We start from the raw sequence: 12,075 nt of genomic DNA, 5'->3' as shown, positions 1-12,075 counted from the left end.
ATAAACTAGACATTCCCAGGGATTCATATCACCTATGGTCTTTTCCATTACCCTCTAGAATGTCGCCGGTGCACCACAAATGCCTTGGAGCATCCGGGTGAACTGGTAGAACCCAAGGGGGCAGACAAACGCTGTCTTCTCTGTCTGATAAGGCACTGATGATTAATTAGATCCGTGGTAAGGTATATTGGTCCAGTACCGTGCGGCTGTTCAGGGTGCGGTAGTACACGCATAGGCAAATGGACACATTCTTCTTCCACACTACCACAATAGGAGAGGCATAGGGGCTACGGGACTCTGTTATGATACCCGCCATCTCCATCTCCTTCAAGACGTCCCTCACGCCCTCCACATCCTTGGGAGTGATGCATCTGGAATGCTCTCAGAATGGCGTGCTGTCGTTCAATCGGATCGTGTGTTGAGCACTCTTGCTGAAGCCCACATCCATCTCATGGCATTCTGCCAATTTGTCACTGAGCCGTTTCTTCCATTCCGCTGGCCGGGTAATTTCCCCGAAGTCGAACTGCAATCCGGTATGGTTTCTTGTACGGTAGCCGCACTCCCAAGCTCCAGGGATTCTATTGGAGTAACCAGGTATATCAGACTCAGTGCTTGCCTGACATCAAACCGTATAGGGTGGGGCGAGATATTCTGTATGGTCACCTTCAATCGCAGAGGAAGTGCAGACTTCAACTCGTTCATTTCTGGTACCACCTTGAATCCTCTCCTGGCGTCCTCTTCGGGTGTGGTCTCTAATTAGAAATACCATTCAGCCTCGTCGCATCCCAGGTAGTTGGGTACAGTGGCCATGTGCTTCACTCCCCCTGGTGGAATCTGTCAACCCCTTATCCAGGTTGAAGAACTGTCCGAAGCCTTCTTGGGCAGAGATTCTATGGCATTCCTCCTTGAATACGTAGGGATGCTAGGGGTAGATCCCCTGCTTCTTGAAGATAGGCCCGGATCAGGGCCCTCACCACATCTGCGTTGTCCCCAATATGATGGGGGAATTTGGATATTCCCGAGGCTCGGAACATATCAAAGCTTCTACTTCTATGGGGTGGGATGTTAGTATTGAGCTACGGTATGTCCAACCGCACTTTAATTACTCCATCAATGGAGTTGTCTTCACTGCTAAGCCCCCACAATTTCATCCTTTTCGCCGACTGCATAGGCAAATGCTTAAGGTGCAGGACATAGAATGGGAGGTAGATGATGGTCACTTGAGACTCAGTGTCCAGCAATGCGGAGGCATAGATTCCTTCCACTAGGACTCGCATTATAGCCACAGGCCCTACTCGAGTGCAGGCATCCGATGGGGCCGTCTCTTCAGGACTAGCACTATCTGAGGATGTGGACAGTACCTTTGCCGAATGTACGGTGAAGGCCATGGCTCCAGGGGTGAAAGTGTCTGGCTTCGGGCAGTCCTGTGCAAAGTGGCCTTTTTCGTGGCAGTTTAAGCAATGGTTGTCTTGGGTTGCATTGAAGCAAGGGTTAGGAGCTGATCTCCTAGGCGTCGAGGGGGTCGGTCGTTGAGGACCCTGGGGGGTATTGTCCTCAGGATTCTCTTTTGCACTAGTCTTCTTGAAGGGGTCGCTTTGGTCTCCCCCTTAGAAGACTCCTGAGATGTCTTGGGTGTTTGGAAATGTAACTGAACCTCCGGTTTCTTATGTGGCCCAGCAATTCCAGGAAGCTGGGTGTTTTCTCGACCCGTGAAGCACCTCATCATGAGAGCTATAGGGTGCGAAGGTAGAGATCCTTTCATTAATTGCTTGAATCTGTACTCATCCACTACTGTGGCAGGAATGATTTTCTTGGGAGAGTAATCCCCATAAGAATAGATGTAAGCATCTGACAAATGTGGCAAGCTCTTCTGCCTCCTTCTGACGGAGAGCACAGAACTGGGCCAAGAGCGCATCTTCATCATCCTAAGCAGTGTAGGCCTGAGTGAGGAGTTAAACTAATTCCTCGAGCACACGAAGGGTATGCTCCTTCCATGTCTCAAACTCTTCTTCTCTGATGGGAGTTGGTGATATCCCAGAGAAAGCTTTGAGCTTATGGTAGTTGTGGGACTGTGAGGACTGTGCAAATATGTCAGCTAACTTCTGTAAGATTTCCTCGACGTCTGTGCTTCCGGATGAGCGTCGACTATGGCATTCCACTTGTCTGCTGTGGAATCGTTCCTTCCGGGATTAGCGGAGGAACAGGGTAGTTTAAACGCCAGGAGTACCTCAGGTGCAGGTCCCAGACTGAAAGGACTCATTGGTATGGGTAGATCAGGGTATATTAACGGACAACCCGTGGGCAGGGCTTCTGGAAAATGCAGGGCCCGGGGACCCTCAAGCTCACTTAACTCGTTGTGGCGGTAACGACAACTGCACTCCATCGGTAGGTGGGATCCCACTTGCGGCCATGGGACTGAGCTCCGGCTAGACCAGGGAACCGCTGTAGGGAGGTGCATATTTGCTGTGGGGGTGTGCCGGACGGTACGTCCCCCACCGCAACCACGTGGCGGAGACACTCGTGGAACTCGATGGACCACTCACGGACCTCTTGCTTGGAAGGTACAAACATTGTACCCTAAATTTTGTTCTACTCGCTCTGGTACCCCAGGTCTGAATCTCAGTAGTGCCTCCAAATGTAGCCCCCTTTCCCTATGACTAAGGGAACTACGCATGCTGATATACCTGTTGCTTACAAGAGGCCTAAGCCTCCACCACGGGGAGCCTGGGGTGAGCACTTTCTCCTCTCGGTACAGCGCCTCCACCTATGAGGGATCCCAGCATGGGCGGGATAGCCCCTCACAGGAACCAATACAGTGATGAATAATACACACACAGGTATATAACAACTGTTTACTGAGACACACATGTAATAACAATAGCAATAGAAATATTTGAACAGTAATTTTGGTAGTGGAGAAATAAATTAAGGCTCGTCATCAAAGTACAAAAAGAGTTGAACTGTACCGTATGTCAGAGTGGCTCATAGGGAGGTTGTAAGTGGTGGGCAAGAATAATGGCTGTTAAAGCCTTTCCTCAAAGGGTCAACCAAGCATTTTCAGAACATTTGAAACTTTCCACCACATCAACATACAAAATAATAAGCATTGGCATGTTGTCATCCCAGATTTGTTTTGACCAATATTAAATTCATAAAACTATGAGCAAAAACAAGAACTTAAAATTACCCCATAAGTAAATGCCTTATGTACACCCTCTATAGCTGTGAAAACCATCAGCAGTGGTTGGTATAAATGCCATTAACAGATGGAATTGTCCTAGGCTAAGTAATGCTTTGCATAAGAGCATTGGAAACGCTTTTCTACAATCCCCTTGCTGTTTCTATCCAACAAAAACAATTTTTTTTTTTTTTTTAAAACAAACAATGAAAAGCCCAGACAGTGATATTCCTTTAAAATTATTATATAGCCTTTTGATCTAGTCGTTTGTAACTACTGGTTAATACAAAAACCCTTGTGGTGTTCTTAAGTGTTAAGTAAATTATCCAAAATGAGTAAATCAGGGTATTCAGAAGGGGATGGGGAAAAAAAAAAAAATCAGCAGCAAATACACAGATTTATAATAGATGCTGCAACTAACTTTTTCCTTTTTCCAGCAATTGACTGAATTTAAACTCTCCCTTCTTACCAGTCAGAGCACCTCCAAGGCTCCCCCTTCTAAGCAGCCGTCCATCTTCACTGAGCTGCCTCTTATACTTCGGGGACTTGCCAGGCCCAAAAGAAACTTCAGGATTGCTACATTTCCGCAGTTGCATGAACGGTGGGGACAATATATTGTCAAGCTGTACAACAACAAAATAAAGTAGGTCAGAACAACATAAAATACTATTTTAATTCATTATGTAAAATTTAAACTGATATTGAAAAGAAAAATCCTGGCTATATGTATATTTCAGCATTAAATGTGCACCACAGAACTTCAACAGTTCAAAAATGATATGCTTCCTTGATTTTAATTGTGTTAAAAAGGCATATGCAACCACAAGGTGGCACTCTGCAAAAGTGTAGTACTAATATTCAACACAGCTGCATTTGTGTGATCACAGCTGATCATGCACTCATAACAAATTCTCCATAAGAAGAGTTATTTTTCTAGCGCTATTGCTCAAAAGGGAAACATTTCTAATCCATCTGCATGTCCACAAACAGGCACTCCAGTTTGCCGGATAAGTTAAAATGGCAAACAGAGTTTCAATTGCATTACAATACATGCAAAATTGGATATAAACAGAAGTAACAAAAATAACGTTTGGTTTAATTGCAGATAGTTATTTTTACTTGTAGACAGGGTATTCATTCTTTTCATTTGCAGATCAACTAAATATTACTTTTACATGCTGCGTTTTTTCTTTATGGTTATTTACAGGGGGGAAGCAGGCAGTCTCTGGAGCTGAATCACACTCATTAAAGCTCCGGGGATTCACCTGGTTCCCAAGATACTTACCTCTGAAAGGTACACCTGGTATCATCCACTGCTGGGGAAACAAAATGGAGGTTTAAATCTCCCATGGCATGGAGGAGGGTGCGAGGGAAGTTGTTACTGATGACTCCTGTTGGCTCGCATGCCGCAGGAGATTTAAGAATCACAAAGTTACTGGCAACACCTATGGAGGCAAGTATAACCAGGGGGTCTCGGAGCATAAATTAACGTGGTTCAGTTCCAGAGACCCCCTGCTTCAGTTCCAGAGATCCCCTGCTTCATAAACATTTTTTTTTTTTTTTAAACAGATTCTTGGATGGAATGTGGCTTTAATTATGCTGCAATAATCCCAGGCTACAGTAATCAAGAAATAGGTTATCACTCACATAATGATGCTAACGTTTTGACCCACAATTTAGAGGTCTTCAGGGCAATGGAAAAAAAAAACACCTGACCACCCCCTCTGCCCTTCATGACACTCTCTCACACTCTCTCACACTCTCTCACACTCTCTCACACTCTCTCACACTCTCTCACACTCTCTCACACTCTCTCACACTCTCTCACACTCTCTCACACTCTCTCACACTCTCTCACACTCTCTCACACTCTCTCACACTCTCTCACACTCACACACACACACACACACACACACACACTACTAGGCTGCGGCCATAGTACTTGCGACCGCCTGCGTGGCACGAACAAATTCATTAAGTGCACCAGTACGGCCATGCTGCGGGCGAAGCGTCGCGCGGGAGGACAGAATTTGGAGGAGACAAATCCATTAGATTGTTCACGCTACGCCTGCGTTATGTATGCAGTTTGAACCAATGAACGCGAACCAGCCTCGTGATGTCACGGCCACGCTTCTCCGTCACACGCGTCAACTCATGACACAGAACGCTCAGACGAGAGGCGTACACGCCTACATGAACTCTGTCGCGCGCACACATACTATGTCCAAAGCCTTACTCACTTGCAGAAACAGACGAAGACCAATATTTAATGTGAGGTCTGAGTGGCCTATTCTGCAGAAGTCTAAAGAGAACTAAAATGCAGGACTAACATGCCTACTGTACTTTTCATGCAACTTCATATATTAAGAGTAGCATGCTATTATTCCCCCAGAGTAAATACCATGCCATGTTATAACTCTAAAAATCACAAGAGTTTCCATAGGATTATTTGTACATCATGTTTCTTAAGCTTTTCATCTTTATATATACTATATTAGTGAAAGCACTGTATGCCTGCATGCCTGCCTGCCTGCATGTCCGGTGTCCCTAGGGGAAATCTCATTGGTCCCTTGGCCCGCCCCCGCACACCTCTCATTGGCCTGAGGCGGAGTGACGGGCCAAAGGACACACAGGGACACACACACACACACACGGACACGGACGGGGACACACACACACAATCCCCTCCCGGTGCCCCTCACTCTCCCCCATCAGCTGGACCGCACCTCAACTTCCACACACCCCCCCCCCCCCCACCCTCCCTGTGCCCGAACTTACCCGGAGTCCCGTGTACACACACACACACACACACACATTCCCACCCCCCCCCAAGCTCACACACACCTCACCCCCCCCCCAAGCTCATCCCCCCCCCAAGCTCACACCCCCTCCACCCCCCCAAGCTCACACCCCGGCGCCGCTACAGTCAGCGGGGGAGCGAGCACCCGGGACACAAGCGGGGGAGCGGCCACAACACGCGGCCTCCCGCCTCACATCCACGTGGGAGCGGCCGGATGAGTGAGGCAGCGGCAGGATGAGTGAGGCAGCGGCTGGATCAGTGAGGCAGCGGCAGGATGAGTGAGGCAGCGGCAGGACGGGTGAGCTCCCCCCCCCCCCTCCACATGCTACGTGCTGCTCTTGCCCCTCCGCTCCCGGCTCCCCCCTGTCATCGCGTGACAGGCCACGGGACGTGAGATGGGAGGGGGGATGCCCCTCCGGTCCCGGCTCCCCCCTAGGCCGCGGGACGTGAGATGGGAGGGGGGATGCCCCTCCGGTCCCGGCTCCCCCCTAGGCCGCGGGACGTGAGATGGGAGGGGGGATGCCCCTCCGGTCCCGGCTCCCCCCTAGGCCGCGGGACGTGAGATGGGAGGGGGGATGCCCCTCCGGTCCCGGCTCCCCCCTAGGCCGCGGGACGTGAGATGGGAGGGGGGATGCCCCTCCGGTCCCGGCTCCCCCCTAGGCCGCGGGACGTGAGATGGGAGGGGGGATGCCCCTCCAGTCCCGGCTCCCCCCTGTCGCCACGGGACGTGAGATGGGAGGGGGGATGCCCCTCCGGTCCCGGCTCCCCCCTGTCACCGCGTGACAGGCCGCGGGACGTGAGATGGGAGGGGGGATGCCCCTCCGGTCCCCGCTTCACCTTCTCCCCACCGTTGTCCCCGCTGTCTGCGCAGGAGGAGGGGGGGGGGAGCGGGTGTTGGTGCTGGTGTGTGTAATTGTGTGAGACTGTGTGTGAGTGTCTGTGACTGTGTGTAAGTGTGTGTAAGTGTCTGACTGTGTGTGACAGTGTGTGTAAGTGTTTCACAGTGTGAGAGTGTGTGAGTGTGTGTAAGTCTGTGTAAGTGTCTATGACTGTGTGAAACAGTTTGAAACTGTAAAAGTGTGTGTAAGTGTGTGTGACTGTGTGTGAGTGTGTGTAACTGTCTGTGATTGTCTGTAACTGTGTGTGTGTGTGTGTGTGTGTGTGTGTGTGTGTGTGTGTGTGTGTGTGTGTGTGTGTGTGTGTGTGTGGTGCACTGTGAGCAATGAGCAGTGTGTGTGCACTGTGTGCAGTGTGAGCAATGAGCAGTGTGTCAGTGTGTGCAGTGTGACCAATGAGCAGTGTGTGTGCAGTATGCAGTGTGTGTCAGTCTGAGCAGTGTGTGTGCAGTGTGCAGTGTGCAGTGTGACCATTGAGCAGTGTGTGTGCAGTATGCAGTGTGTGCAGTGTGAGCAGTGTGTGTGCAGTGTGTCAGTGTGAGCAATGAGCTGTGTATGTGTGTGTGTGCAGTGTGAGCAGTGAGCAGTGTGTGTCAGTGTGACCAGTGTGTGTGCAGTGTGCAGTGTGTGTCACTGTGAGCTGTGTGTGCGCAGTGTGCGTCAGTGCGACAAATGAGCAGTGTGTGTGCAGTGTGCAGTGTGTGTGTGCAGTGTACAGTGTGAACAATGAGCAGTGTGTGTCAGTGTGAGCACGGTTCACATCCCGGGCAACGCCGGGTCTCTCAGCTAGTGTTTCATTTTAACCAAATACTTAAGAGTACGTTTTATAATCTTTACATAATCCTTTCCAATAATCCGGTTGATAAAATATTATGTACACTAGCAAATTGATCACTCACAATTGTTTATTTTGTTCTAATTATGCCATCATTAAGACAAAAAAAAGGGTACTGAAGAAGATTAGAAATACATACGACATGAAAATTAAAACATGCATTTTCCCCATGAAACAGATAAGTAAATGTGATAATCCTTCCACAGAAGCCAAATACATGAACCCCATTGCAGGATTTATACAACGCAGAGAACGGCCTAAGTGATATTTAAAGATGTTTTGTTAAATAAAGCCAACAATTACCAGATTAACAATATTCCAAGATAAGAGGTTTATATCAGCGCATATTGCTACAGTACTTCTCAATAACATTTGTTACATAACAGACATCACAGCACCATACAGTAATGCATTTTAATCTAGAATGCATTGCAAAGTTGTATAACTACTTTTCAATGTATTTAGGTAATGTGATGAATCCCTAAATTGTTCTGCTTCAGTGAAAAACAAACAATACAACATATTTGTACCAATCAACAGCTGTCTGAAAACCAATTACAGCTTCCTATGAGATATAGGCATATTTGCCATGGCAATATGAAACTGAGCCGCTGTCAAGGAAGCCGTAAGTGCACAAATTGTGTTTAAAAGTTTGAAATGGAAAAAGAAAATGTATCAATTTATCTTCATCTACACTTGATATTATTTTACTGGTTACTTATAATGTTCTAGCTTGGCTAGTGTGTGGGGTTTATTTACTATCTAAGAAGAACAATGTAATTGATTTACTTAAACATGTTAATCCAGTTACTTTCCAATCATTAAAATGTGTGTTCATAACAGTTTAGAAATATGTATACGTTTTGTTGATAAACATTTGAACAAACATTCTTGATTATTTATTTTAGTTTCCATAGCTGTAAATGTTCACATTTGTACTTTAAGGCTTCTGACCTTATTAAAATGGCTGCATGTTCTGTCTTTGACCTCTATTTAATACGCGGTGAAGCTACCTTCCCTTTGCTCAGTAAGGTTTCAGCTGCATTTACTTCATAAATCTGAAATCTTCTACTGCAAGGGGAAGACCGTGTCAATGCATATTAAAAACGGGCCTCAAAAGTTATAGAAATTAGGAAAATCAATGGAATGATTATATTAATACTTCTAATGAGCTTTTATATTTTTAAGAGTGCTTTCCCCCTAATCTTAGAAGATATAAACTGCAGAACCTCCTGCCTCCTCAACCCAGCCACTGTGAGGAGAGTTTGACATCAAGTTACTGTTTCAAGCCAACGCAAGGCAGGAGAGCCCAAAGCTCAAAGAACAGACAGAAGCCGGCAAGAATCAGAGCCACATTAGACTTCAGAGATGTGGTGCAAACTTGCTTGTAGAAATGTAATGGGGCATGGCATGTGGCAGCAGAGGATGGGATCCATTGGAGAATAAGGGGGGCAATGAGACAGGCCTTATTCAATACGTTATGAAGCCTGAAAAGATTTCAGTGCCATTTATTTAAATCGAGCTTTGCTCTTCCCCAGCAGTGGAAAGCAACTTCACAGCATATTAAATATGGGGACAGAGAGAGTTGACTGTGAGAACTGGAGGAGAGACGTAGAGAAGAAAGGTCCCTTATAGAGAACAGGGAAAAGATAGTAAAGGACCCCAACTCAATATGTTGAATAATGCATTACCCTCCATCCAATTAACTGCCATGCTGTAACAGCACAAGGACTCCCATTATTTGTAGGATGGCAGTGCTGATTTTGAAAGTTGCTTTTAGAGCCACAGTCTGAATGTAAGAGGGGGACTTCTTCTAACGTTTCAGACACTAGGGGGGCAAGGGGCATTGTGATTATTAAAGTAGTAATAAATTAGCTCCAGCAAAGTCCTTTGGGAAGAGGTGGGGATGTGGGGGAGTAGCGTTGGAGGTGGGCGCCCGCAGCAGTTCCCCAGATCCCAAAGGCGATCGACTTGGAACCAAGATGGCGGGGCCACGGTTCTGAGGACATTAAATGTGGGTTCTGTGTGTGGATGTTTATGTGTCTCCCCCGGTTTCCCTTATGTTTCCTCCCAGTCCCCAGGCATCACCAGCCAAGGAGATCCAAGGGTTCCCAAGCAAAGACAGAGACCCGTACCTGAGAAGGTTAGCGGCAGAGTCGAAAGCACAGCTTCTTTTGGACGCAGGTTCGCCACCGCCATCCAGATGAGTAACGAGTTGATCCTTATATCGCACAATGTTAAAGGTTTTAACAGCCCCATTAAACGTAGGATTGCTTTCCGGGATTACATCCGCAAAAAAAGCAGACATTGTTTTCATTCAGGAAACACAATTCTCCCACTCAATCACCCGAAATATCTAGACAAACACTTTAGAACAGTCTTCCTAGCCTCAGCCGCGATTAAGAAAAGGGGAGTGGCCATATTAGTCCACAACAGACTATCTTTACAGGTGGTAAAGACCCATATAGACATGGACGGGCGCTACGTTATAGTAACGGGATGATACACAATCAAGAAGTCACTTTAGTCTCTATTTATGCCCCGTGTGAACAAACCCCGCAGTTTTTCACGAAATTTTTTGATAAGCTACATAAGTTAGTAAAAGGTTTTGTAATACTAGCAGGCGATCTCAATCGAACACTGGACCCAGACCTGGACAGATGCACGGGGACTAACCAACCACAGAAACATGACGTACTAAACATAATACAAGGATTAAGAGACTGTCAGTTGATTGATATATGGAGGGATCAACACCCCACGACGAGAGCATACACCTTCTATTCGCACCCTCACGACAGATATAGCAGGATAGATTACTTCCTGATCTCTCATAAAGCGGTTCCCATGGTCTCCCACTCTGGGATACATGATATTTCATGGTCGGACCACGCACCAATTGAGCTGCGGTGCACATTATGGTCGCTGGACAGGCCCGGAGCGAACTGGAAATTAAATGAGCTGCTATTAAAAAACCCAATATCAGAGCGGGAAATAGGAGATAGAATCAAGGAATATTTTGAGCTTAATACCGGGAGTGTGTCTTTACACTTCATGCTCTGGGAAGCCCATAAGGCGACCCTGAGGGGACTCCTAATGAATCTAGCAGCAAAAACAAAAAGAGCAAAGGAGGCTCAGATAAAAGAATTACGAAAGAGACTAGCACATCTCTCCGCACTTCATATAGTCAATAAACAGAGAGACGCCCTAAAGGAGCTCTCTGACACTAAAATTAAACTTAATCTGTTGCTAACCTCCAGGGCCGAGAGGGAGTTGGCCTGGTCTAAGCGGAAGTTCTACGATAAAGCCAACAAGCCAGATACCTTACTTGCCAACAATATGGACAGGGAATAGTTCCGTGGGCGCCTATAAAATTTTACCACTATAAAGGATATACGAAAACCAAGCCTGTTGGTTGTGAAGATTGTTGATCCTCACGGTGGGCTTGAAAACAAAGAGAAAGCACAACACATAGCGTAATACTGTTGAAACATTAAACAAACAACATATAAGACAACATATAACAGCTGAATACTGAAATGGTATTTTTAGGACAATAAAATCATTTAATAACAATTAATATTTAATATAATGCACAATTTGCATGGACATATAGATTTAAGCAATTAAAAATCTGAATAGGTGGTTCAACTGCTCCGTAGCACCAATGTTGATGATAGCAATGCCTACTCACCAGATGGAATAGGTTTGCAGGCAGTGGATATTTTAGAGAGTATCCCCTCTCATCTGTGTGCTGCTCTCTGCTTAGCTGGCGTCTCTGTCGGCTCGTGGGTGCAGCTCATCAGCGGGGACTCCTGCAGCTCCAGGAAGCACGTCTGAGCAGATGGAACTCAGCTGCAGCTGATTCAGCACGATGTCAGCCACGGACCACCGTGAGCTCGTCTATCTGCTGCTCACTGCTAGCTGGCGTCTCTATCCGCTCGTGGACGCAACTTGTCAGCAGGTACTCCTGCAGGGCGCCAAGCAGGGCGCTTGAATAATGGGAAACCGCAACAGCTGGTTCAACTCGTCGGCGGCTATAAGAGATGGTTATCTGGCAGCTCACGTTGATTCACCGATGTACGGGGGGTACTACACCAATGTGTGCGGGGCTTGAACCTCCACCCTACGCGTTTCAAGAGCGATCTGCTCTCTTCCTCAGGGGTAGAGAGCAGATCGCTCTTGAAACGCGTAGGGTGGAGGTTCAAGCCCCGCACACATTGGTGTAGTACCCCCCGTACATCGGTGAATCAACGTGAGCTGCCAGATAACCATCTCTTATAGCCGCCGACGAGTTGAACCAGCTGTTGCGGTTTCCCATTATTCAAGCGCCCTGCTTGGCGCCCTGCAGGAGTACCTGCTGACA

General features: G+C 47.2%; 1 protein-coding gene across 4 annotated transcripts in view; it reads right to left on the bottom strand.

Annotated features, from left to right (window-relative positions):
* Nucleotides 1-12,075, bottom strand: part of MAST4 (microtubule associated serine/threonine kinase family member 4) — a 607,818-nt gene that overhangs the window by 441,953 nt on the left and 153,790 nt on the right. For all 4 annotated transcript variants that reach the window (XM_075590393.1, XM_075590412.1, XM_075590402.1 and 1 more), the window contains exon 2: nucleotides 3,648-3,801. In XM_075590393.1, coding sequence (XP_075446508.1) covers nucleotides 3,648-3,801 — 154 coding nt within the window. The remainder of the gene's footprint in view (nucleotides 1-3,647; nucleotides 3,802-12,075) is intronic.

This window comes from Ascaphus truei, chromosome 1 (assembly GCF_040206685.1).
Source record: "Ascaphus truei isolate aAscTru1 chromosome 1, aAscTru1.hap1, whole genome shotgun sequence".
NCBI lineage: Eukaryota > Metazoa > Chordata > Amphibia > Anura > Ascaphidae > Ascaphus > Ascaphus truei.
The sequence above is the reverse complement of the archived record's forward strand: the minus strand, read 5'-3'. Positions and strand labels throughout refer to the sequence as shown.